The 27325-nt window shown below is 51.3% G+C and overlaps 3 protein-coding genes across 3 annotated transcripts; 1 reads left to right on the top strand and 2 right to left on the bottom strand.

Moving 5' to 3' along the window:
- Positions 1 to 493: 493 nt before the first annotated feature.
- Positions 494 to 2199, bottom strand: LOC100900882 (uncharacterized). Its single transcript, XM_003743584.2, has 6 exons — positions 2196 to 2199; positions 2003 to 2113; positions 1699 to 1893; positions 1470 to 1576; positions 1227 to 1370; positions 494 to 1129 (listed from the first exon to the last, which is right to left on the bottom strand). The coding sequence occupies exons 1-6, from the start codon at positions 2197 to 2199 to the stop codon at positions 836 to 838; spliced, it is 855 nt and encodes a 284-aa protein (XP_003743632.1). The 3' UTR covers positions 494 to 835.
- A 1150-nt stretch (positions 2200 to 3349) lies between these two features.
- Positions 3350 to 5333, top strand: LOC100900735 (uncharacterized). The gene is made up of 2 exons (XM_003743583.2): positions 3350 to 3485; positions 4435 to 5333. The coding sequence occupies exons 1-2, from the start codon at positions 3462 to 3464 to the stop codon at positions 5134 to 5136; spliced, it is 726 nt and encodes a 241-aa protein (XP_003743631.1). The 5' UTR covers positions 3350 to 3461; the 3' UTR covers positions 5137 to 5333.
- Positions 5334 to 18605: 13272 nt separating this feature from the next.
- LOC100900594 (zinc finger protein 883) lies at positions 18606 to 21325 on the bottom strand. The gene is made up of 3 exons (XM_003743582.1): positions 21156 to 21325; positions 19618 to 20439; positions 18606 to 19509 (listed from the first exon to the last, which is right to left on the bottom strand). The coding sequence occupies exons 1-3, from the start codon at positions 21323 to 21325 to the stop codon at positions 18606 to 18608; spliced, it is 1896 nt and encodes a 631-aa protein (XP_003743630.1).
- Positions 21326 to 27325: the final 6000 nt, after the last annotated feature.

Below are 27325 nucleotides of genomic sequence, written 5' to 3'. Positions count from 1 at the left end.
AGGGGAATCGACTCAGTTCCGACAATAGCCTTGGGGTAACCCCGGGGGCGTTCATTATGATTGTGCTCACACAACCGACCTGGGAGTGTTATCTAGAAACTATGCGAAGAAGCTCAGTTTTTTAGTGTACTCATTCATGTATGTATATAGAGAAAAACGACCGTTCGCGTTCGTTACTGTGACATTGTAAATATAGAGAGAAGAAACAGGACATTCGAAGTAAAACATGAATAAAAGAAATTACGGACATTCCTTGACCGACCTCAACCTCTATTACGTTCGAAAGCAGTATGGCTCTGGCTCGAGGAACTGAACAAGCAGTCTCTGGGAGCTAGACGGAAGCGACCCCTCTACGACACATGGCACACAACGTCGACCTCATGCAAGATATGATCACCGGAGTGAATCGAGAAGAAAGCACGTTATTTGGATAGAATGATCGAAGGGATGTAGGCGGTGATGATCATAATCAATAATCACATTGGAGAATTTTATATGCGAGGCATCGACCACTGATCGTAGCATAAAGGGCGAGCCATTTTTATTTCAACAATTCAAACATGAATGAGCGAGAGCCTCCCTCCGAGTGGAGCCCCAATCGTCTCATACACGTCACAGGGCGTATTTGCTACGATGATGCGGCTGCATTACAGCGACAGGCACAACAGAATTCTCTTACAGATCTGGATCGAGCTCCAACACCGATTTGTAGATCACTTTGCGGCTCGGAAAAATCATCGAAACATCCAATACATGACAGCAACCTTCCTATAGAATTTTATAAGACGAGTTTGACAAGAGCATTGGGGCTGGTGAAGTCCGAGAAAGAAAGGCTTCAAAGGAGATAGTCTTCAATGAGAACCCACACGGCAGATATGACAATCGCCAGGAGGAATAAACCAAGGATTTTGAAGACTTTCAGAAGGCATCCCGCGGAGGAAGAAGCCTCGCCCAAATCTCGAGACTCCAGAGTTTTATGGCGTGGTCGGATCCTGTAAGTCCGCTTCGTTGATGGGTCTGCAAACTCGTCGCTCCTTCCGAGGTACATGACATCGGCGTGAATATCTTCTCCACAGCTCCCCCAAACTTCATCTCGATCCTTTCTACGCGAGGTAGGCGACACGTCTCCCTGTTCGGAAGGATACCAGAAGTGTGGGTGATATTGAGGGGATATCTGCCAATTGATTGCGGTATGGGATCCAGGCCCGGAATGGCAGAATACTAACCCGGCTCCTGTGACGCATTTCCTCCAGTGAACCGCTCGCGGACACCCTATAAATACAGTTCCTCCCTCTTGATGAACCTCGAACTGCTCGCTCGGACGTGTACCGATTTGCTCGCTGCCGCGGGACTCCTGCTTGTTCCGGAGCCTGTCAAGAACGGGATCGAAAAATGTATGGATTTGAAAACCTAATCATAATGAATGTTCTGCAATTCTCGGGAACATCGATTTCGCTAGCTCAGATCACCTTCCTCGATGGCTGCTGGTGACTGACCGAGAGTATACGAGTCGGAGAGCTCTGTAGGCGCTCGCCGCAAGCGTGTTCGGTGCACCCAACTTCGACTGGAATCTCGCCTGATGAATGGAAAAGGGCTTTCGAGGACGCTCGTGCATTCTTGCCCGAGTTTACAGGGTTCTGTCACTATCGAGAATCAAGACGAGACCGGGTCACTGCTCAATATCCCATGGCGACTCACAGATTTCAAAAATGGGCGGAAGATTCACCGGTTTTTCTCGAATGTCGGAGCCTGCGTCCGAATTCGGTCCCTGCGGACGATCACCGGTTGCTATGAGCTCTGGAGAACCGCTTTCAGCCTCTGTCGGAGTCTCGATCGACTCTAGAATTTCCTCCTTATTTTCCGAATCCCTCGGAACTCCACGCCCGGATTCGTCTACACACCAATAAAGGAGACACTCATGGATAATCGTAGGGAAATGATCGCAAGAACGAATCTGAAAAGTGGACCCGCGGTAAACTCGGTGCTGGGAACGAGGACTCACCCGCGAGTTTCTCTGTGGATGACGCTGGTATGATATCAGTCGACGGCCTCGGTGAGTTCGGGAACGTAAGGAAGTAAGTTTCGCTCCCGTATTGATTATCGATCACAGCAACTGGAAGAACGAAGCTCAAGACTGAATTCCCGACTCATCAAAAAATCTCCTCTCGAGAATACGAGGCGAGCATAACACTAACGCATCTTGGGCGGCAGAGCTCTTCAGGATGTGTTCGGCGGCGATTTCTCGAATGTGACTGATAAGATTCCGATTGATGCTATATCTGCTCGCTTGGAATGTGCTTTTGTCTAGCATTGCACATCGTCTCTTGAGGAATTCACGAAGAGAAATGTGGATCCAATAATTCATGCTTCCATGGTCCGGGTGGGACGAAGTGTCTCTTCCTGCCGGCTCGGCGGCATCAAAAATCAAACTCGAAGATATCGACTGAAGCATCGGCAACCTGACACTTCGAGAAGAGTCACCAACAGATCCTAAAGTCCGGTTTCATTCTTCCTACCACCGAAGGGAGAGTCGCCTATATGAAATGCTGTCCCCCGTCTCAGGTCACAGGAGCTCTGCACATCACCCATCCAAAAATCGACTCGAGATTTTCCCATGAGGAAACTTCCTTCAGAAAGATACACTATCTCTTTTGAGGCGCTGGGAAATATTCTCGCAATCAGTCCCCTCTTTGTCCATCTTACGACTTTTCGATGTGCCGCATTCGGGGACTTTCGAATGCCACTGACAAAACGGTGTGAACTACTTCCATCAAACGCGGAGATCGATCAATCTCAATTCCTGGCCCCCGAACCTCGGTCGCTCGGGCTAGCCAATGCTCCATGTGCTCCTTGACTGATTGAGAAGCTAATTAATCGAGGCTGACCTTGCCTCAATCCCGTCAGTGGCGGTCCATCATCCAAGGAACATGCAGTTTGTTCCTATGATCTCAACTGCGGTCTCCGTATTCGAATAAACTCTCTCTGACCGTGCCAATCAGTATTTCGAAAAATTCCGAACGCATATCAGCTTCGACCCCTGTGCTCATGTGCTTCCATACCTCGAATATCGAGCTGTACGATAGTATCTTCGATGAGCCATACAGCCGAGATTGCATCCCGGATGGCGACGCGGTGGGAAGGGGTAATAATCCGACTTGCTTCTCGCTCTTGAGAGCAATGAATTTCTCCAGAGAAAAAAGTCTGGAAGCGCTTTTCGAAATTGATTCGCCGAGCTTTATCATTGCAAGACGTCCAATTCGAATCTGCGCGGAGCCGCACGGCAGCGGCGGGAACGAGGTGAAAGAAAAACAATGAATCGTCCGGAAATCGTCAGCAGACCTCTACCCTTGAAGAACGTATGTTATTTTGATGAGAGAACCTCCGCACTGCACTCGAAAGGCATCCCCTGAAAGAGCCATCCTCTCTTTCACGAACCCTCCAACAAAATCCCTCGCATTCTCATGATGAAGGGAGTTCAGCTAACTGTGAGTAGCGCTCCTTACCCTTCTATATTTCTTCATATACACGAGGAATCGGATTAAACACTAGCTCGCGAATGTCTGCGAGCATCAATCGCTGCAATCTTCATTGAAGTTTTCGCGACCTCGCGAGGAAACTATGAGATCCTTGCCATTTTACTCTTTTGGGATCTGCTCACTAAACTGAGAATCCCCGATGCAACCGCGGAGTCGTTTGATCGAGACAAATGAGGGGCGGGCCGCCAGCCAGCAGGGAGTAGAATCGAAGTTGGGAGGGCAGCCATCAAGCTCAATTTTATTTCCATTCGAAGACCTTCACGGAAATTCAGTCGTCTTGGGAGAATCGCGGTCGGCCCGTGAGTCAGCGAGAGTCTCTAATTTGGTCAGCTCTCTGCCCAGGATGACATTCCTTTCGAGCGACTTTCCTTTCCTATTGCATCACCGATGCATCTCCATGGACACTAAGTCAGCTTTAAGCCGATCGGGGAGATCCGACTCCTGACGGCGATCTGGGACCGCGGGATATGTACAGTACACGGGACGCTCGAATCAGAAGTATCAGAAGCATTCAGTCGAATCAGAGCCCGGATTCGGTTGAACTTACTCTCCTAGAATTAGCCCGCGTACGTCGTGGACGTTGAATGCAGCTCGGGCCCGATTTCACTGTGTCATCTGAGTCGTCAGACGCATCACAAGCGGAACCTATGGGCTGGAAATCTTGCAGAAAACGCCGGCCTCAGTGATGGCCCACCGACAGCTCCCAGCACCGATATGAGCTCTAGGCGGGAGCGAGCTGAGAGCATTCTGTTTGGCTAGACTTGCTTGTCTCGTGACGAGTTTAGGAGAGTCGAGGCCCGAAGATCCCGCGATCAGAGTAGAGTTCACCGCTGCTCCTCGAACGTGGGATGGAGATGAGCATCCACAGGATAACTACGAACCGGCCCCCTCATTTCAGACATTCTCAGCTGACTTCGAAGATCCGCCGGATGAGGAAGGGATGAAGTGGTCCCATCGGAGGAGCGATTACCTTGTAGCGGAGAAAGTGAATTCCTCTCGAAAATTAATCGTCATCAAGTATCCTCTCAGAGGTCGACTGAAGTACCAAATCAGTGCCATAGCGAGAAAACTGAGGGAGGGGGTCAGAAGACATCGGAGGAACGTGGAAAACTCACTCAAAGTCCAGGCAACCTTAGTCTTGGGACCGATCTATGAACAGCAGAAGATTTCCTACGACGCAGTTCGAGCAATCGAGGAGCGCATCCGTCAAAATCAGACGCACCAGTTAACGCCCCAAGAAGAATACTCATGGAAACGGTGGTATGAATCTGATAGGCTCTTCAGAGCGCTCGTACACGCCAAAATGCACGCACATTGTTCAGTGGAAGCCTACGGTCGCGCCCATCTCGAAATCCAAGAATGCTACGGAAAAGTCATTAAGTACAAGACCGAGATTGAACGCACGGCCTCGGAGCGAATATCGAAATATCGGAGACGCAAGAAGCTATCAGCGATTCTCTTAGAGCTTTCGTGTGTCCCTATAGAGCTGAACACCCACCTAGATCTTTGTGTCAGTACTTCTCGTAAGCTCTCCGTGAGTCTTCGGAAATATGAAGTTCTCAAGAAGGCTTTCTTCCACGACTTTCATGAACGCGCTTGAAGATTAGTCAATTTTAAATCTACGTCCTTCACAACTCTCAGCTCCTTTAACGTATCAAGGAGGGGAGTGATCAGTTTTTTTCTATATATTTCTACATGTACATGACCCGTCAGGCATACCATCGGTCGAGTAGGGGATTCACAGACCAGGCCCTCCTCGTCCCGACGATACTTTAAACTCATAAAATTAGTTCGTCGGCGTGAGTCTTCTCTTTTGCTGGATCCAGTTATTCATGATAGACCCAAAAATCATATCCGAGATCAGCGTCTACCCCTCGTTCACATACTCGCTGTGACATTCACCTCGATCTGCTCCTGTCTGATGACGCCCGATTCTCTGACTGGAATTTCACTTGCGGGTGACCGAGAGCGCTAAGACGGTTGGAGTCTCCATGCCCTGTCGTCATGGGCTTTCAGTCCGGAATCGTCACATGGCAACATTCAATCTATTGGAAGAGTGATTTTCGAAGCAAAATCGCTCCCGTTCCACATCGGTGAAGTACTCGAGCTCAAGCTAGATGCAGAGTTTCCGAACATGGTTGATCCGTTCCAGCTCAAAGAAATAGCGGAGACGAGCACAAGACCCGCCGACTAAGGATTCGTCTCGTTACTTGCGAGCTCTCCTATTCCAACGTCCCGACTGCTGTCCAGCGACTTTCCTCATTGACCTCTTCCGCTTCTCCATTATGCCTCGTCAAGTTTCACTCGTTCCTCCGCGGTTTCCCGCGGCAGTCGCACGTCGCGCCCTGTATGATCCCGCTCTTTAATTCGGATTCGCTAGCATCTATCAGTGTAGTTCTTCAAGTTCTCGACGGTCAGGCCTGCCCGCTGCTCTTCGATTCTTGGAGCGCCGATTCCACCGCTCTCGCTTCTGCAGGTGCATCTGAGTGAGCATCATGGGGGGGGGGGGTAGACCGCATAGCTCTTCCGCTCTTGGAATATGGGATCGAGTGAGGAGACCGCCCGGAATTTCACAGCCGAAATCGAGCATCGAGGGGCGAGGGGTTCATTCTACTCCGATTACGTCATCCGAACATCATCGCCAGAAGATGAGAATGAAAAGCTCTGATCGAGAAAGGGCATCAGAAACGCTCTCCCTCCTTGTCTTAGGATCTGATCGTCTACCGATCATTAAAGACTGGGATGGATTTCTGCCATATGCCCGCTCCCCCGACACAGAGCCTCAGATCAGCCCTTGCCGATTCCACGGCGGTTCTCTTACGCGGACTCGAAGAAAATGATTACCTACTTGTGACTGAAGGCATCTATGAGCATCAGAGCTCGCACCTCGAGGTTTCGGGATCTCCGGAGCTGGATTTCCAGGGATGGCTCCACGCACATCCCCGAACTTGTTCGGTCCGCGATGTTTCCGTAGCGAAAAATCAATTTTTCGCGGCATACCTCCTCTCCAGAGTGGTGAGTCTATGGAGACAAGGGACTCGGTGCCAACTCGCGACTTCCGTATTCAGAATCTCAATTCATTAATGGAAGAAGTTGACCTCGATATGCGCCATGATTTGGAACATCTGGTCTGGATGGAATTCGCCCTCGCCATCTCAGGGATTTGATCAAGAAAGACTGTAGCTCTTGTCCCCTCGTCGAGGCCCTGGCGAGGTTCTGCACAATGGTGATCAATGGCAGGCTGCCTGATTTCGTTCTGGATACTTTTTACGGGGCGAACCTCTTGGCGTTGCGCAAGAAGGACGGGGGAATCAGACCAATTGCTGTCGGCAACACTCTCAGGCGCCTGGCGGCGGAGATCGCCATCCGTAAAAACAGAGACCCCATTCGGGATCTTGTCATGCCTGTTCAGCTCGGGTTCGGTGTGGAGGGAGGTTGCGAGGCGGCCGTTCATACAGCCTCGAGTTTCATTGAAGTTAACAGAGGCTTCGGTAAGATCCTAGTCAAACTCGACTTTGCCAATGCCTTCAACTCTCTTCGTAGAGACTTGATTCTCGATGCAGTTCAAGCCAACTTTCCCGCTCTGTACCCCATGATCTATCAGGCGTACAGATCTCCCTCGAAGCTCTTCTGGGAAAACAGGGTTATGCTCTCGAGATGTGGAGTCCAGCAAGGTGATCCTTGTGGCCCTGCCATCTTTTGCATTGCTCTTCATCAACTTTCGTCGTCACTCCAATCGGAGTTCAAGCCTTGGTTCCTGGATGATGGTACGCTCGGCGGTCACTCTGCTTCAGTCCTCGGCGACATCCAGAGAGTGAAAGACTTCGCCCTCGTGTCAGGCCTCGTTCTCAACGACGCGAAATGCGAGCTTCTCGTGATGTCAGACCTTCCGGAGGTTCGCACGGAGCATTTTCATGCCGCTCGGCTTCATCTCGCAAATATCAGGCTCCTGGCTGATAGCGAGCTCGAACTCTTGGGCGCTCCTCTGAATGACCTCTCGTTGGATGGAAGTCTCCAGAAAAGATGGCGCTCGTTGATTTATGGTGCTCAAGACTCCCTGCTCTGGACGCTCATCCTGCCCTCTTCCTCATCCGCTGTAGCCTCTCTGCTCCTCGTCTCATCTACGTCCTCCGCTCGTTCGGACGCCGATCGGTTTCGCGACCACCTTCGGAGCCTCGACGAAAAACTTAGACGGTGTCTGTGTTCGATACTCAATCTCGACCTGTCAGGTGACTCCCGGAAGCAGGCTTCTCTTCCTATATCGGCCGGAGGACTCGGTATCCGGTCCCTCTGTGACCTCGCGGTGGGCGCTCATTTGGGATCCCTGTGTCAGTTCAGGTCGCTCGCTGCCAGCTTATGTCCGGCGTCACTGCGGCTCATCTTGACGCTCGAATCGCCGGTCTATCTCGCTAGGTTTGAGGGTTACTGGAGGAGCATTCCAGAGGAGATCTCCCAGGCTTCCTGCTCCGACGTAGTCACATCGGCGAGACGCAGCGAGCTCGTTCAGAGCTCCTCGGGGGACCTTAACAGAGCGAGACTCAACGCGGCGCTCCACCCGAGTAGCGGGAGATGGCTTCAAGCTATACCCTCTCCGTCGATTGGCACGATGCTGGACAACAACACACTCCGCATCGCTGTCGGTCTTCGATTAGGGATAGCAATCTGCTCTCCCCATCTTTGCGCACGCTGCTGCGCTCAGGTCTCAGCTTCTGGCGAACACGGGTTGAGCTGCCTCCGGAGTGTGGGCCGTCATCCTAGACATAGAGCTATTAATAAGCTCTTGTCTTGCGCCCTTCTATCCGCGAGGATAGCCAACATATTGGAGCCCACCGGTCTTTCGAGCTGCTCAGGCCTCCGCCCGGATGGCCAAACACTCTCGCCTTGGAGGGCGAGGTAAGGCTCTCGTCTGGGATGCCACGGTGTGGGACACTCTCGCTCCCTCTCATAGGCCCCTTGCGGTCCGCTCGGGAGGTGCGATTGCAAGGCTCGCGGAGAGGAAAAAGCTGGACAAGTATCAGGTTCTTGAGAGCCGCTTCATTGTGCAACCAGTTGCGATTGAGACTCTCGGAGTTTTCGGTGAGGGCACAGAGGCCTTCCTCCGAGATCTGGGTGCTCGTATCGAGTCCGAGTCGGGCGATAAGAGGGCCACGGAGTTCCTCCTTCAGCGCTTGTCGATAGAGGTTCAGAGAGGGAACGCCGCTGCTGTTCACGGCTCAATGCCTTCGGGTGACGGGTTGCCCGGAGTAGGGTGATCATACCTTATTTACTACGTTAGAAAGATCAAGAATAAAAATAACAGTTTTCTATCTGGTCCATATGTTACTCTCATCGAATTCTGGAGCTCAGCAAGAATCTCTAAATGCTTTCGGAATCCTCGAGGATCGGTCTCACGCATGAAGTACGCCTTATATGGAAAACTTTCCATATGGTTACCCTCGCACAAAAAAACTTCTGGTATGAGATACCTCGCGAATCGTGACTCTCGTTCATAGAGAAGCTCGCACCCGCTGAAGTCGCGATGAGCGAACCTCGGGATGCGATAATTATCAAAAGAAGACGGAGCCGAGAGTCCTCAAACGCGAGGGCCTCCGTGCCTTGAAATACCCATAACTATAGATGGTAGCTGATTAGCCTAAGACGGTTTCTCAACTCGCATCGTGATCAGGGTTCCTTACTCCAGAATTGGAAGAATCAACCGGATAGTGATGCTCTGAGTTTCTTCTGGAACAAGTTAAGCGAAGGAAGTTAGCTTCTCCTTCCATCTGTGAGGGCCGATGCAAGATGTTGATAAATGAAGTACAGTAGAATTTCTTCGATTCGCAAACTCCATCATCCTTGAACATTCGTAATTAGCCGACCCACGGCGACCTCCCCCCCTCCAGATTCGGGCTTCGGAAAATTCGCTCGTACACTCCATCCTATTATCTCATTTCTATGGGAACTCCTTGGGAAGTTGATGAGTCGTGAGTTGTCGTGAGATGAGACGTGAGATGCCCTTTGTCTACTCCCCTGAGAATCCAGAGAAGCGCAGCCCTTCACCTCCCGAGCTGATATCCCCTGCTCCGAAGAGATGTGTCGACATGTGTGCTCTTACACGGCACGTGCGCTCTGCACCTGCTGGCGTGCACGTGCTTCGTCCAGAGACTTCCAACGCCGACTATGCGTAGTGTCTGCGGAGGACAATTATCGGGGATTGGAATGAAACAGATTGCCAAGGAATGAGACGGGGAGCGATCCGGGAGCAGCACGGAAATAGTGGCGTCGGGGTCTGCAATGATGAGCAATGAAGATGAAGAGGAGTCGAGTTAGAGATAGCCAGCACCTCTGCGGTGAAAAGAAGTTCGAAAGAAACGAAGATCGGCTCAAAGTCGGACGCAGACGCTTTCGTCGAGGTTGCGATGGAGTCCGAGGAGCAACTTCGTCGGAACTTTTTCAAGATATTCTCACAGAGGCGAACACGTGAGGACTCGAGTAGAGCGAGACCTCAGCTGCTTATCATATATCATAAGAACATTCTGCGACGCCGGCGCGGCGTTTCGTGATGCTGGGAAGTACGAATCTTGAGGAATTGACATCGTCAGCAGAACTCGATGCGAATAGGGCTGCTCGTCTCGATTCTCGACTGCGATAGAGACCGAGGAGCACATTCTGCCTGTGCCAAGAAGAGTGAGGGAACCAGGTTGTTCCGCGAGGCTGAGAATTTCGTACGAGTCCAACGATCTGGAATGGCTGGCTTGTGGTCATCCGCATCACGAGTACCGAGACGCTTTGAGCCTCGAGAGCATCGAGCAATCCTGTTCCCGTCAGTCCTAGTCTAGTTCTCTTTGGATGCAGATGGCCGATTTTATTGAAGCCCACAATATTTGCGAGCTTTTCGGTCCTCCCAATGAGGAATGCAGAGAAAACGTTATACATGAGATAGTTTCCATTCAGCCAATATATCGATGTCAGAAGTAGACATGCTTCCCTACTCGGTGCGAAAAAGTTCAAGATGATCTAGGGGTCCTATTGAGAAGACTCTATGAAGACGTCGAAAATGTCTCGCCCAACACACGAGAGAACCCCGCCCACCAGAAATCACAACAGGCGGCGGATCTCATGGAGGATTGGGTGGCGGCAAATGAGACATTCAAGGAGCTCGTGGACATCAAGATGAACGCGCAATTCGGAATCGACGAGAGTGATCGTGCTCACCTTGCACTCGAGGAATACCAATAGCAAGCAATGAAGTACAGGAGATTCATTGAAAGCGCACTCATAGACCCAAAATCGTCTTTCTGGGACCCGCTGCTGCAGGCGAAGCTCACTGAACGTATTCTGGATCTCTTCTCAGAAAGTGATGAGTTCATTGAGCTCTATCAAACGTCGTTTGAGAGTTTGAGGGCTCATCTCGAAATGTTCTTGAGAGCGGCCTCGAGAGGCACAGTTCTGAATGTGACCTTTCCAGAGAATTGATCGTTGTTGGCTAGGTATTTGCATCGCGCCTTCGTTTCCCCGAACTCGTTCTGAATAAAGCGTAGGCGAACTCGCCCCGGTATAGATGAAACCCAATTCGAGATACATATTTCCCAGTCTAAAAGCACTCTTCGGCCGGGAGCGTTGCTGATTATGGCGCTCTCTAGACGGAACTCGATTTGTCGGATTAGCGTCGACCGTTTCAGAGAGCGTAAATGCAATGAGAGAAATGCCCGAGAATAATCCAGTCACGATGATTCTCAAGTCGCACTTGGTGCCTTAATGGCGGCGGAGGAGGAACGGTCGCTTTGCTTAGAGAGACTTGTCCGTTGGTGGGAAAATCTTCTCCGCGAACGTCCCAATTAGCCTGCTCTAAGCCCGACGGGCTCCCGATCTCCTGGTTGTAGTCAGTGATGGGGTGGAAACCTGTTCGCGGTCTCAATCCGCATCTCGTTCCGGGTCCCTTGTTCTAGAAAGCGAGAAGTCGACTGCATAAAGACGCTGAAGAAAGTTAGCTTATCCTCCCATCTGAGAGGGCCTATGCTACATCTTGATCAATGAAGCACAGTGGGAATACCTCCGACTGTTAAATGACTCCGTAATCTACGAAGATTTGTGCCGCGGAACTCGGCGACTCCCTCGTCCGATTCGGATAATGCGCTCTCCATCTTACACGCGGCGTCATTCCGAGGAAACTCGATAAGTCGTAAGTCAATGCCGAGACGCTGGCCCAGCGTTCAGAAGTTTTTTCCCACCGAAACTGATAAATAGAATGAGGGCGATTGCTGCATCAGCTGACATTTCTTCACCGGTCGAGGGATGTGCTCACACTCAATCAATTGCGCTCCCAGAGCTATGTTGAAACTTCCAGGGCTCGAAATTCTTGGAAAAGCAAGAATTCTACTCTATGTATAATGAGAGTTTGCTAGTGTGAGCCCTGGAATGAAGACGAGCCCCCCCCCCACTTGAACGATTGCCCCAGCGGGGGAACTGATTTACCGCCCGTCATTCGCTTTTCATCGCAACCTCAATAGGCTTTGATTGTGCATCGCACCACTCTCCACCGTCACGCCTCGCCTGTCCCCCCCATGACGAGATGCCAAGGCTGAAATCTCCGCAACAAACTTGCTCGAGATGATTGGGGACGGGAACCCCATGATCTCGGTAGCATGAATCATGGCTGTGTGGGTTGCGGTGCTTCGCTTTCCACTGCTGAAGAAACCGCTTCTGCCACCCGAGCCTCCACGATGTTTTTCGCTGCCGCAACTGTCGAAATGACTGCTTCCGGAAATTTCCCACCCGCGTTACAGGATCTCTACATCACTCAGCAGGCCGAAGGGAATGCTCGCAGTCCTCGAAAAACGAAAATACCATATGATCGGTGGTCAACGACCACGAACCAGCGGAGTCGCTCAAGGCGCCCGAGCGCTTATCTTGGACAATGGAGAGGCCGCGAATGAGCTCACTGCACGCCCGATAAACGGCGACTGCTGCAGGAACATCCCCGAGCTGCATGATATCATGGAAGCATCAAATACTCATGTGCAGGCATTTCGCCTCGAGGCACGAGTCGCCGTGGGGGGAAGCGTTTGACCCGATGGTCGCTCTTCCAAATTCGAGCAAATGATTTTCCGCCAGGATTCATATGATGATGTGCGCTGAAAAAATAGCGACAGCAAACGAGGTGGTTATCCTTCAAGTGCATGAATCTATGCCGGATAATGATTTTTGATGGTGTACGAAATCACTGGAATTCTTCGCGTCATCAAATGTCTCGATAACTTGAGCGACTTATTCGCTACCGTGCCCCTCAGAAGTGTACACACTCTTGCATGGGCGCAATGTCGACCCGAATGGCCGTACCCAACAAAGTCGAAAACAAGACTACTCCTATCTGCCCTCCACACGAGATGGCCCATTGGAGAACCGACACGCGGGCGAATTTCGCGAAGGGACCGTCGACCCCTCCCAAGTCGACAGCCATGAGAATCACTCTCCTTCTCTGCGCGGATCTCTTCCTCATCTTGATCTCCATCGGCTGTCCTCCAATTTTCGAGGTAACCGGCATGACCGTCATTGATTCTACAGCCTGGTGCTGCCGGAAAACAGGGGCTGTCTTCGATGTATCGTTTTCAGCTGAACTTTTTACCTGAATGCCTCTGAAAAAGTAAATAGGACCATCGGAATTCCTTCAATTCGCGCGCTCCGTGATTCTCGGAGGCGAGTCATCAACAACCCGTCGGCCTTCTCATCGAATCCGACTTATTCGCTCGTGATTTCCACATTTCAAATCCCATTCCGCATTACACGAGCGAAGCGTCGCCGCCTCATCTAAGAGAGAGGTTCGGTATACCGGAGGCGAAAGCTGGCATTGCAAAGCATAACTCGAGCATCCTCAGGTCTCATTAGAGTTGTGAAACAGCGTAACATTTGGGCATTCTTTGAACTCGTTCGACTAATTTACTCGGTGAGTCGCCGGAACCTCGTAGCATCTGTGACTCTGATGAGCACCTCGTTGCATTCTCTATACCGCGTACGAAACGCATATAGTATGCAGATCGAGAAATTCGCAATTAGCGAATTCCCGAGGAATCCGGCGACCGGAGACCGCGAATAAGGGGGGTTCTTCGACGGGTGCGCCGAGAGAGCGGGGTTCACCCCTCTCAGGTGATCACGCTTACTCTCGGAGGATTACATACACCCTCTCTGCAGGATCTGTATTTAAGCAACACCACGCAAGAAACAGAAACGAATTTCTCAACTCTATTCGCAAAGTGCTAACCTACTCTTAGCTGCGTCATCAGAGTCCCTGAGGTGGCGCGAGCTCAAGTCCCCCTCAAACCGTGATCGTGCATCTCGTGTATCACGAGCTCGCTTCCGGGGTCCTGAAGTAATCGCGCTCTTGCTTTTTTGATCTTGAACCCGTTCCTGGAGTCGAGCGGGGCCTAGCTTAGCCGACCTATGGAAGGAAGGTCTCCGCCCAGATGGAGACCCCGTCAAACTCGAGCGTATTCTGAATTCTCCACGAGAGCTCACATAAGCTTCCTGGATTCGCTTGCGCCCCGAATGCGAGCCCAGGCCGAGACGCACGAGAAGTCTGCACTGTTTGCCCGCAAAACGTTTGAAGCTTGCCAAAAATTTCAAGATGACTTAACGGTTCTATTGGGGAGACTCTACAAAGACGTCGAAAATGTCTCACGTAAGATACGAGAGAACCCCTCTTACCGGAAGACACCGCAGGAGGAGGACCTCATGGAAGATTGGAGGGAAGCAAACGAGATATTCAAAGAACTCTTGGACATCAAGATGAATGCGCAATTCGGAATCGACGAGAGTGATCGAGCTCATCTTGCACTTGTGAATTACCACGAGGAAACCATCAAGTACAGGGAATTTCTCGAGTGCGCACTAATGGATCCGGAGTCGTCTTTTCGGGATCCGTCGCTGCAGGCGAAGCTCACAGAACATTTTCTGGATCTTTTTTCGGACAGTGATGAGTTCATTGAGGTCTATCAAGCGTCGTTCGAGAGTTTGAGGAATCATCTCCAACTATTCTTGAAAGCGGCCTCGAAAACCACAGGACAGGATTTTACCCTTCCAGAAAGTTGATCGTCGTCAGCCCCATATCCCGCCCGCGCTCCGCCTTACTCGTTCTAAATAAAGCTCAGATGATTTTGCCCTGATATCGATGAAACCCATCTTGGAACACTTTCTTGTGTCGTCACCGTTTAGCTCCGAGCTCAGTCGCGGAGAATAGACCCGATTCCAAGGGTTCATGCCGGGTCGAAGTTCGATAAATAGGCTTAGCTTCGACCAGTTCAGGTTGTATTGTATATTGCAGCGAGGGACGTTTCACGTCGGAGTTCGGACCCTTGAGTCAAGTTCCTGTCGATTCCTTGGAATCGCGACTGGGCCTTCCAACGGATCCAGATCCGCGGATTCGGTACGCAGGATTTTCAAATTCTCGCGGCTTCAATCGACTCGATTTGCCAAATATTCACGTAGATCATCGATATACATACATTGGTATATGAGATTGTCTGGAATACAATCTCCGCTTCTGGTTGACACCCCTATCCGCGGATGCGGGATCCGCAAATCCGCGGATCTTGGGGAAAACTGCGGATCTTTGGAAGGCCTAATCGCGACTCTTAGAGCAAAAACGTGTAGCTCTGTAGGCTGACTCTCTACCATTATGTTCAGCATGGATTGACATTTGAAACGACGGGCTCAATTGTTTCATTCCTCACAATAAAACGTGAAACCTTGCTCGACATTATTCCCAGCGATTTGGGGAGCAGCAAGATTCAAACGGAGGAAGTGACTCCTCGGAGTGCCCGAGCTCGACCCCAATTCAGAAGAATGGAATTCAGCTGATTCCCTCGTAAATCACGTGTCTTAGTGTATCGTGATGAAGCTCACGGCAAGTTTTGCCTCAACGCCGTTCAACCCAGGAAGGTCTCTTTATGCCCGGACAACCTACCACTGGCGGAGTTGACGACCCATAATCCTCGGAATTTACCGAACCGACGGGCTCTTCTCTCCTCATTGAAGTCGGCGATGAGGACTTGACCTGTTTCTTGAAGGTCCAGCTCAAGTTCTTCGGACCGCTAGAATCGGCTCTCGAGCTGATCACATTGTTCACTTGATGTTGAGACTTATTCGGAGCTCGGCTACGACCCCTTCTCTCGATACCAGATCCCATTCCCATCTCCCCCCGAATTCCTCGAACCTCGCCGAAATATCTCTATGGCTCCTGATCATGGAGCTTCTCTATCCACATCCCAGTGGAGATCGCCGTGAAGGGTTGACTGAGTATGTTTGTCAATCTCAAGAGTGTTTTTACTCCGGATGAGTCGATGTTTTGTCATGTGATACGGAACGGTCCACGTCGCGTCTCGAGCAGCTTGCCGCACTTTCGCATCGAAGAGCTCCCGACGCCGATGCATAAAGTCGTGTCGATTTCCTCGCTCTCTGATCCTCGACGAGTGCGAGGCACCGGCCGCGCGGAGCAATGCTCGGGAGAGTCAGTGAAGCTATCGATCGTTCGGATCATCAAGAGCGGCAGAAACTGAAAAACACCGGTCCACAATCGCCTGTCTGAGCATCATTCGAGAAGTAAGGATGAGCGGTAAGCTCTTCGCGCGAATCCTGGTTGATGATCATTCCACGGTATGTGTGCCTCATCTTATCGTGCGGGAAGGAGCTGACTTCACTGCCCTTCCAGAATCGGTCGATCAATCTCCAGCGGGATGGCTTCTTACGAGGTAAAGGAAGCCGACCTTCTCTCGGAAACTATGGCGATGTCGGTCCTGTGCTCTGTGCGCTTCAGCGAGCAGAGACGCAGCAATTCTCGCAAACTCATCAAACACTACGTGGATCGAGCGAGAATGCGCCGTCGAGCCCTGAGTACATCGATGGTGACTTTGGAAGACTTTGCGCGAGGTTTCGAGAGGGATTTCGAAAAACACATCGAGGAGACCGGGCCGTCCGACGAGGAGTGAGTCGGGGAAGTGAAGTTCTGCGAACACCTCGAGGAGGACCGTCTTCGAGTTGGCCTTGGAAGTTCTGCAAGGCGAGAAGTCCGTCTCAGGGTAATGACCTTCGTTGCACTATCACAGGGAAATTCCTCATTTATTCGAAATTTTCGAATGTTATCATGGTAAGGGCGAATAAAACCATCCAGTTTCTGTATGCCGCCTCCCCTGAGTGCTCTGATTGAAATATCAATGGAACACTTGAGATCTATCCTTAGATTCTGGCCTCCGTTCCACGGGCATCAGATCCAGGACTTCCACCCTGACAGGGTCTCGAACGATATTGTCAGGTAATTCCGAGCGGCAGCGCGAGCGTAGAATCCTCTGTCATCGCGGTTGATAGCAGAGGCATACTATGGAGCTTCATGTTGATCCTCTTGCTCTCGATGAACTATCTGCCCCCGATAAATTCATCCAAGATCCCCTCATCACTGGGAGTAGAGAGCTTCATAGAATCGAACGCCGTTAGGTACGTTTCGGAAAATTGTGAGCAGTATCTTTCGCCAGCTCGTGCTCGAACTTCGATCATAAATCGTTATTCCAGCTCCCCATACCGTTCTTCTGCTTGCGAGCTTGAATAGGGTCCCCTTTCAGGAGGGAGCCCGATGATGAAAACTCATGGAGCCGCTCTTGGCGCGACGATCCCTCTAAATCTGTTCCCTCGGCACGCTACGTCGGATAACGCATATTTTTTCCTTGATGACCTCGCCGTCAGGTATGTCACAGACTCGGACACAATGTCTTTTTACTGGAAGTGCCCAGATTGGCGTGGGTTCAAGACAACACGTTCTACCCACCCTATGCCAGGCAGAGCGTGTCGAGGTGCCCCTATCGGTGCTCCGTGGTTTCACATTTCATTCCTAGCTCTTTCGTCCGGCAGTTATCTCTGAAGCAATAGGCTTTGGTCTCTTGGCAGTCCCTAGCCGAGCGCCACGGTGAAAAAGTATTTCTCCATCTCGGATTGTCTTCGAGCAGATAGGCGGCAAACCGTATCCCTTTGAGCCAATTTTCAATGCTCGGAGGCCGAACGAGTGAACCTTTTGACCCGAAACTGTTTCTTCCCCCCTCGCATAACGCGAAGACCAGCAATTATTAACCATAAATCATCGGCTGAAACTTTCCGTAACGTTCGACAGACTGTTTCCTCGCTGAAAGATATTAGATTTTCCTATTCCCTACGGCTCTGCAGCGGAGAAGCGCGTCTGCTTTCCAAAAATGCCCAAGGGACGGATTTTCGATTTCTATCAGCTTCAGGTGTCGGAAAACAAATTGATAATCTGTGATGACTCTGTCAGCATCGAGAGGGATGGCATTCCATTTTGAAAGAGGATAAGTCCAATCTCGATACTGTTCTTTGCGACTCATGATGGGACGATGACCCTCTCCGACTTGGGATGGGTTTCAGGAAGCTGATAATTTCTGGCATTCTCTGAGGTCCGAACTGTGCCTGATAACTGGTTTCCCTACCGTCTCACGAGCAGGACGGAAGGGGGGGGGAAGGACAGCTGCATCTTCCGGTCTCTTTCGTATTCCGACGCGGGATCGGGCAAGGGATCAGAGACGAGCCGTCCCGATATAGGGCAGTTTTTCCTCGGTATGACTTCGTTTCCATACCGATTGCACGAGTCATCGACTTGACGCGACTATACTGATTGCCCCCTTCGCAGGGGATCGCAGTGTACGAGACAGTGATCAGCATGTTCTCAGAATCGTTCTCCATCCTCCGACCCCGGAGGTGCCTCGCGAGATCGGGCGAACTCGAGCCGAAACCCCGGTTGGGCTGAACGGGTCTGCGGGGCTGAACCTAGGGCCCATGAGGTTCTCCTCGAGGCTCCTGAGCGAAGCTGCTCGATCGGTATGAGTACACTCGGGAGTGTTCGCCATCTAGCCATTTTTATTACGTACAAAAAAATACGGACATACTAGAGTTAGAACAGAGGTACCATCATATCGATAAGTCATGTATTGCGTGCGTTCGACGTGCGTTGTATGGTATGATGATCAATTTCCGCGTATCTGATAAGTCGGGTTGTCGGGCACTACGAACTCGTCACTTCTGTATAACAACTCCGCCTTTCTACTCGGCTGCTTCCTCTTCTGCATGAACCCTTTTGTGACGTGTCAGATTGCACAACAACGAAAAACCTGCATTACATTTCTCACATCTGTACAGCAGATCGCCATTGTGCACCTTGTAGTGACTCAGTATGCAGGAGCGATAAGCGAATCTCGCCCCACACTGGTCACAGCTATACGGCTTCTCTCCCGTATGAATTCGTCGGTGGACAGTCAGTCCGTCTTTCTTAATGAATCGCGCTCCGCACTCTTCGCAGCGGAAGGGTTTTTCTCCGGTATGACATCGTCGATGAACGTTAGCGTTGATCATCTGAGCGAAGGCTGCGCCGCAGATATCGCATACGTAGGGTCTTTCCCCGGTATGGATCCGCATGTGGACTTTGAGGCTGTCCGCACGAGAGAAACGGGCGGCGCAAACCTCGCACGGGTAGGGACGCTCGCCGGAATGGATTCTTAGGTGGAACACGAGATGATTACGGCGGCAGAAACGCTTCCCGCAAAGTGTGCAGAGGAACATCCGGCCCTCGGGCTTCACACCGGGCACGATGCCGGCGCCCTCGAGATCGTCGACGCCGGTTTCCTCATCGTCGCCGCCTTGCTCCATGAGATCCATGGTGAATTGTTCTCCGAAAGAATTGTCCTCAATGATTTGAGATTCTTCAGCGGCAGCCGTAGGCTGCTTTTGCGTTCTGCTAACGCCGGCACGCTTGTTATGCGAGTTGGCGTGACTCCTCAGTCCCTTCATGGAGGAGAAGCGCTTGAAGCATTGCGTACAAGCGAACGGCTTCGTTGCGTCCCCGTCGTCTCCCGGCGGTTCGATTTTGATGGCTCTCGATCCCGAGGGAACATCGTCTGTAGTCCACGTTTGAGTGACAAGGCTTGACGCGGCTCCCATCAAAGACGGTCTACGGAAAAAAAGAAGAATTTCGTCAGGGACAAACAGTATTCATTGCGGCTTCCGAGTTGGCCTCACCCATCGAATCATAACGGTAGGGAGCAAGGAGTCTACTTACTGCCGGTAGTCTTTATCCGCCGAGTCTTCGGAATCTTCGTCAAATATGTGCATGTCCTGCGGTTTGACGGTGTAACGGAAGCGTCTCTTGTGGACCTTCATGTGACTTTGGAGGCCACGGTGGCATTTGAAAACTTTGGGGCACTTTGAGCATTTGAATTTGGGCTCTTGCTCTTCTCTGTTCGATGGGACAGATGACGACGAGCAGGGCATTCCATCAGGAAAAATTTCAACGGGCTCTTCTCTGAATATCACGTCGCTCTCTTCTAGTTTCAGGCCGAGGCCGTTTTCGGCAACGGTCGAGGAAACTTCACACGGTGACGACGATTCGCTAGCCGAAGTGGAGACGGACTTCGATCGCGATGGAACGTGCGTTGGAGTATCGACACGGTACGACCCGAATACCGGTAAACTGGACATTAGGTACGAGTGGTCGTTGGCTGTGCTAGACGATTGCCCGAGCTGGATCGGGGGGTTTGTTATAACGTATTTGGCGGGCGCAGCGGCTTGCGCTGCTGAAGCAGCCGCCGCCTCGGCGATCGTCTGCAGAGCTTGCGAGACCCTGTTTTCGGCATCGATAGCCGATGAATCGTAAGGAAACCTCATTGGCAACAATGCCGAGTTCGAGATGGGGTCCGAGACGACCTCATGCTTCACGAAAATGTTCAGTGAGCCTCTCGAATCGGTCTTCGAAGGCAGAGCAAGATGAGCGATGTTGAATTTACGTCGCGGCTCTTCTTGTTCTTGCAACGGATAGTGGAAGGACGGGCGAGCGGGTCTCGATTCCCGGAGAGAGGTCAAAGTTGTAGCGGCGGCCAATATTCTGAAAACAGAATCCCGAATTAAGATACCGCTCAATTCCGGATTGCGTGACGAGGAACACATTCGGAGAACGGAGTTTTCCTCGTGAGAATAGTTAAGGGATGTTTTTTCGCGGACAAAACCAGAACATCCACGGGAATGAACGCCACCGATCTCAGAGCCGAGCATAGCACATGCGTAGGTTACACGACGCCGTTGTCGAAACAGAAGCATGCGACCGAAAATTCTCGGGGTCTTTTTCGAGAGTAGGGCGAATATCATTAATCAAGGTTCTAAATTATAATATGCGCATGTTTTGGATTTGCAGGCATCACATAACTGTCGGCGGAGAGCGCGTATCGATTGCCGCACTTAAGACGCGTCCCCCATTCTGGCATCGGGGGAAGCGGTTTCACCTCGTTCAAGCTTAATCCAGACCTCTGCCTAAGCCTAACAGTATAATAGCGCATTTTGATCACGACCAGTCGTCCGAGAGAGACTAACAGCAGGAAACTCGCTCGCGAGACAGAACGCTTGGTCCGAATGTACGCTTTCCGAGATGGCGTGGGATTTTGTAAGCACTCGCGTCGCTCTAGCGCCGACCCGATGGAGGCTCCATAGCCGGAGACAATGAACGGAAAATGAAGCATCACACCAAGAGACTGACAGCATCGTCTCGGAGTCTGCCAGCGCGGCAGGACGCCCGAACGGCTCGGAACGGATTTTTGTCGAACTTACCCAAACTTGGAGTCTTCGATGCTCGGTGAGCGCCTGTTTCTCTGTTGCTCCTCTTCATTGTCGGATGGATAGTACTCTATGTCAACTACAACTTCCTCGAGATCCAGAGAGTCGTAGACACTCTTTCGTCCTTTCGACGCGGCTTGCTTAGCAAACGGCATCAGCGACATTTTCGATTCCGAAGCAACTGCTTCTGGCTCCGATAAGCTATGAAAGCGACGACTCCTCGCGTGAAGAATGGAACCCCGAGCTCAGTTTGAGTGAGGGTCGTGGTGCGAGGGTAGACGAACCGACATGGCGACCTGCGGCAGCCCCTCAATGCGAGTGATCCGAACCCCCGGCAAGCGAGAAGCCCGCGGTGTTTCTCCGTCGACTCACCCTCGGAATTCTGTTCAACGGCCGGAGAAATTCGGAAATCACAATTTCTTGGGGCGCATCGAGATTTCCGGATTAGTTTGGACGGACTCGGTTCAGCGGAATCTCAGAGATGTCGTCCGAGGGTAGAGTTGAGAGCGTCGTCGTCGTCCCGTGTGAGTGTCGACTTGTGGTGTGGGAGACGACTCGGCTACCCAAGCCGCATCGCCGCGTCCAAACAATCAGCTTGGTCAAAAGCTTCGTTCGTCTGCTGTTAAACTCGCTTTTTGCTTCCCTTGCCCGCTCTGTGCCGCTGGGCACACAGTGTGTGTGTGTAGATGTGCGTCGGTCCCTACAACACTGACTGACAACCGACGAGCTGTTGTCCGCTTCACCCTGGACCGAACATCGGAGGGGAACCGACCTGCTCCGTCCACGCTTGGTATCTCAGAATGATAGTTCTTCGAGATAGGGATCCCGGCTTCGGAAAATCGTATGGGACCGATGGTTGTGGCAGCTCAGGACGAAGTGAACGCAAAGTAGAGATGGAATGGGTTAGCCGCGACCAACGGCGAGGACGACGCCGAGCCGTCGGCAAGCGATACGGCGTGTTTACCCGCGCTCACGGAATTTGATTCTTCCATTCCCGTCGGAAACCGAGGCGCCGGCGAAATTTCCTCTATTCCTTACACATTCTCAGGAAGATGATTGCTGAGGAGCTCACGGCCGTAATTCTCGGAGACGATGCGCGGCGTCGCGTGGTGGAAAGCAACGTCCGAAAACCTTCCAAATGCAATAAGTGATTCTGATCAAACTCGGCCGTGAGAAGGCTGCTACAGTCCGATTGGGGGTTCCCGTCTTGACTTGGGTTTTACCCACGCATTCGCTGCGATTAGGGGGCACATTCGGATGCATCGATGGCCGTTGTCTGGTTCCAAGAATGGCTCAGTCCGGATCGAGACCTGATCTCTGTTGTGTGCCAGCGCTGCATGGCACTCAGATATTATATCCACGCATCTTGTATCCTACGCATAACTCAGCCCCCACTGTCGATGAGCCTGGAAAGATGGGATGAAAGCTGAGGAGACTCAAACTGACATAAAACCTCGTCTCGAAGGTGGAGGATCGCCTTATACCAATGTCGAAATGGATTCTCCTCTTAATGGAGTAGCGGAGTAGGTATTTAAACCGCGTAGTCGCTCAACCTAAGTCATCAGGCTGACTATCATCAACTCTCGATTCCACCCCGGAGCGGTTAGTGACGAACAAAGTATCCGCGCTCCCGCTCAAGCAAAACACAGATAAGCGGTATCAAGGGACACTATTTGTCTCTAATCAAAACCTACTGATGCCCCGTGGGAGAGCTGCTCATCGAGAGAATTTCAGCGCAACCGCTGAGAGCGTCCGGTTTGATCCTTGTTACGGACTTCAGCTTTCTTTGATTCTCTCTCTCTCTCTCTCTTTAGTCAGTGAGTGCGACCAATGCGTCGCTCTGAAAGAATCTTGGATCGTCCAGACTCTGGAGTTCATAGACCACCCCCTCGCAGCGATGCGAGCCTCGAGTGGCCGGTACACGTCAACTGGGCCCCGACGACAACTGGGCCCCGGCGACCACTGGGCCCCGGCGACAACTGGGCCCTGGCGACAATTGCGTTCGTTCAAGAGCTTGAGAGCTCCCGAACGAAGTCAGCATCTCCAAAACCTCAGGTCAGATCAGTTCTACGTAGAATGAGTCGATGAGATGAATGGTAGGAAAAACACTATTCGCGAGCAATGAAGATCTTTATTCTCGTGATACGACGGTGAATGCGGTCATGAGCAGTAATCGAGAATTACGGATTCATCTGGTAAGTGTGAGCGATCCCACGCAACGGTCGGCAACGCTCAACGGTCATATCAACGGTCGATTAACCGAATCTCGAAGAATCGTTTCTCTCAACAAACCTGGACTTATAAAGAAAGGTTTATTTAGAGTCGAATGAGTGGAGTCACGCAATTTCCTTCGTTCGACAAATCCAGACCTCTTACACAAGCTTGCGAAGCTCACGGAAAATGGCATCGAACGTAGTTTCGCAACGTAATAGAGTCAAACTCGCTCACGATGGTCATCTGTACGTTTTCGCCAAAATGAACGAAGACGGGTCTACGGAATTCTGGCGTTGCCAATTCAAGAATAACTCGACCAAAAAGTGTACAGCCAGGCTCCACAAAGATGTGCAATCCGAAGAGCTCACAGTCATTGGAATTCACACCGATATGCCGGACTCCGCTGCCGTCGAAGTTCTTCAGAAAAAAACGGCATTGAAGCGTCGCGCCGCGGATACAGTCGAGACTCCCCTCCAAATAATTAACAGAATACGGATCTCATCATCAGTGGCGGCACAAGGGTCATTGGGAAGCAATAGGACTCTCTCGAGGATGATACAAAAACTCGGAACCGGCTTGGTATTCCATCGACGCATTACACCAGCCTCGGAGCGATCGTGATACCAGAGGAATATCGCGTTTACGAAAGTACTCCGGGAAATTTCGAACGATTCCTGCTCCGTGACTCTGGATCGGACGATCCCGAGAGAATTCTGATCTTCGGAAGGTCGAGCACGGTCTCTTGGATTGGGGAAGTCTCGAAGATTTACGTGGATGGGACTTTTAGCTTGGTCCCTGACCTTTTCTCCCAAATATTCCTCATTCTCGCGGAGCGTCCGGAAACTGTGACACCAATCTGCTACGTACCGATGTCGGATAAGTCCGAAGTAAGCTACTGCAAGGTAAATCATTCCTTCTAATCCGGGAATCATAGAGAAGTTACCAATGTGATAGTCCAGCCTGTCTCAGCTTCTGTATATTCAAAGTATCATACATATATATTTTCCCTCACTTCCAGATGCTAGACATGCTGACTCTCGGTTGGCCAAACTTCAATCCGCAAGCGATATCCATGGATTACGAGAAAGCTTCAATGAACGCCGTTCACAGCGTTCTTCCCCGTCGCACAGATACATGGATGTTTCTTCCATCTAGTCCAAAATATGAAAAAACAAGTTGCTGCGCAAGGATTGAGCAGGAAATATCGGAATGAGCCCGATTTCGCGTTTAAAGCGAGAATGATCTCGGCTCTTGCTTTTATAAGACCGGATCGTATGGAAAGCGTGTTGTCAGACCTCCGCGACGAGCTACCCGCGGATCTCCAGCCGGTACTTGATTACTTCGAAGATAATTATATTGGGCGTCTCCAGGTCAGGAGCGACGGATCCTTGGGACGTCGAGACGCCACTTTCCCGGTCTCTATGTGGACTGTGTACCAGCGAACACTCCAGGGCGATTCTCGCACTAATAATTACGCCGAAGCAGCACACAGAAGTCTTCAGGGGCAATTTGGGGTTCACCATCCTGGATTGTTGAAGTTCATCGATGGAATCAGGAATGCTCAACGGTCGAAAGATGCGGAGCTGGAAAGATGCATCGCTGGGCACGCCGCTCCAGGAAAGCGAAACAAATATGTCCAGAATGATGCTCGAATCATGCGCGTTCTCAACGGCTTAGATACTCGTACCTTGACGGAAACTCTGCGTGGGATCGCTCACATTTACCTGATGAATCCGTAATTCTCGATTATTACTCATGACCGCATTCACCGTCGTATCACGAGAATAAAGATCTTCATTGCTCGCTAATAGTGTTTTTCCTACCATTCATCTCATCGACTCATTCTACATAGACCTGATTTGGCCTGAGGTTTTAGAGATGCTGACTTCGTTCGGGAGCTCTCAAGCTCTTGAACAAACGCAATTGTCGCCAGGGCCCACTTGTCGCCGGGGCCCACTTGTCGGCGGGCCAACTTGTCGCTGGGGCCCAGTTGTCGCCGGGGCCCAGTTGTCGCCGGGGCCCAGTTGTCGCCGAGGCCCAGTTGTCGCCGAGGCCCAGTTGACGCCGGGGCCCAGTTGACGCGCTTCGTCGAGTGGCGATTGAATCGATTGAATTTTCGTCCAGACAATTCCTCGGCGTTCTTCGACGCTGAACCCAGTCGTACATAGAGAGCTTGAGCCGCTTAATAGTAGAGTATAAGAACCGCCTCTTACTCTCAATTGCAAATTACCTACAAACGTCCTTAGATTGGGCTCCATAACGTCGGTGTGTCCGAAATCTCAATTCGAGAAATATTCGTGAGAATGCGGGAACGATGAAGCTAGAGAGCTTCCCAGGCTTCCGACTCATTGAACGATGCGAAGAAGATGAATGTACAGTTGAAGGCCTTGCTCTCCACTCCGCAAGCGAATTAGGAATGGGCCCGTCACCGCCCCTAATTTCGACATGACCTCAAGGAGCGCTGACTCTCACTCAGTGACGGCTTCCTCCGGAAGGTGACATCCGGTGGAAGCTCCGTCCATGTTATGATTTTTCGCGCGGCTCCCAAGCGCTCACTCTCGGTGACAGCCCCACCAATTGATGACTTCCGTCCGGGTGAGAGCACCTTATCTTTCAGCTCAAATTCGAAGTATCATATCACAGAATGTGTGTCTCGTCTGTGTATCGCAGATCGAAGCCTCCTCAGAGTTTGGTGCCGCTCCTGATAGATTTGAAGTGAGCAATTATTATCAACGTCCAGGATCAATGGATGAGCGCTCACCGACCGTTCCCATGTTTCCCCGAGTTTCACTGCGGAAACCTATGGGATTGTGGAGTTCGCATTGATCCAAATGCTCTTTCCAGATGAATTCTTTGAGTGAAGTCCCGAATCGTGCACGACATAGCAGCTGAATCAGGTCGATTGCATTCGGAATTCTCAGATACAGGATTGTATCAGCTAAAAAATTGTACTTTTCATTTCATTCGTTTGCGATAATAGACGAGTGGAATTGTATCAATCATCATATGAAACACTCCATCCAGTATAATCAGAATCAGGATGAGTATAGGTCCGTACGGTCGAATCCAGAAAGCAGAGGCACCTGGGCGTTCCCAAAACTAGAATATCGGACCGGTTCCCGGGACTGTGCCTTATCACATGGAATTCAAGCCGAGAGAAGCCCCCTCCCGGTTCAGCGGGAAAGTGATGAGATCTCGCGGGACATCGAGAAAGGAGTAGCGATATCTTGAATGGGTAGAATTTCCACAGGGGGGTCGAGGTGCATACCATTTCTAGCTTTCTTCCAGAAACCTCTAACAATGAGCCGTCCGCGAAGGAGTTCGCCAGAACTTCTCCCGAATTTACGATCAATGCCATGATTCGGCCACCTTCTCTGGAGTCTTACTCATGCCGAAGACAGGGTTTGCGAAGACGTGTCCGGCAGGCCAACCCTGCTCTAGGGAGTCGCGATCGCACGAGTTTCCAAGTCGCCGGCACATGATATCATGATATGGTAGAAAAAATACCCAACAGGCTATTCGGGAGCGTCTCTGAGATGTCGTAGAATGCCGCCCACTGGGGAAGCGTTCCGTAAAATACGTTCGTACCCGAACGCAGATGAAGGCGACATAGCCGGCCAGGATTCAAAGGCCCGAGCAATGAGTTCCACCACCTCTGAATCTTAGGCCAAAGCTCGCAGATCCCTCCCTCAGCTCGGCTGCAGTTGTGAGGCACTCCGCGCTCGGTACTTCTCTGACGTCGAATGCGGGAGGTATTTTTGCGAGGCAAGCTGTTTCACGGATCACTACGGTCGAGGAGCCTCTCCGTGGAAAGGGACTGATGATGAAGGGGATGCTCGCGAAGAGAGAGAGAGCGGCACAGAGGAAGATGCAATAATTCGTCTTCAGGGCGTCCTCCAGACAGTCGAGCTCGCTGAAGGAGATTTTTCGCAGTTTTTCCTATTTCCAGG

The sequence above is a fragment of the Galendromus occidentalis genome, unplaced genomic scaffold, assembly GCF_000255335.2.
Source record: "Galendromus occidentalis unplaced genomic scaffold, Mocc_1.1 scf7180000077448, whole genome shotgun sequence".
Taxonomy (NCBI): Eukaryota; Metazoa; Arthropoda; class Arachnida; order Mesostigmata; family Phytoseiidae; genus Galendromus; species Galendromus occidentalis.
The sequence above is the reverse complement of the archived record's forward strand: the minus strand, read 5'-3'. Positions and strand labels throughout refer to the sequence as shown.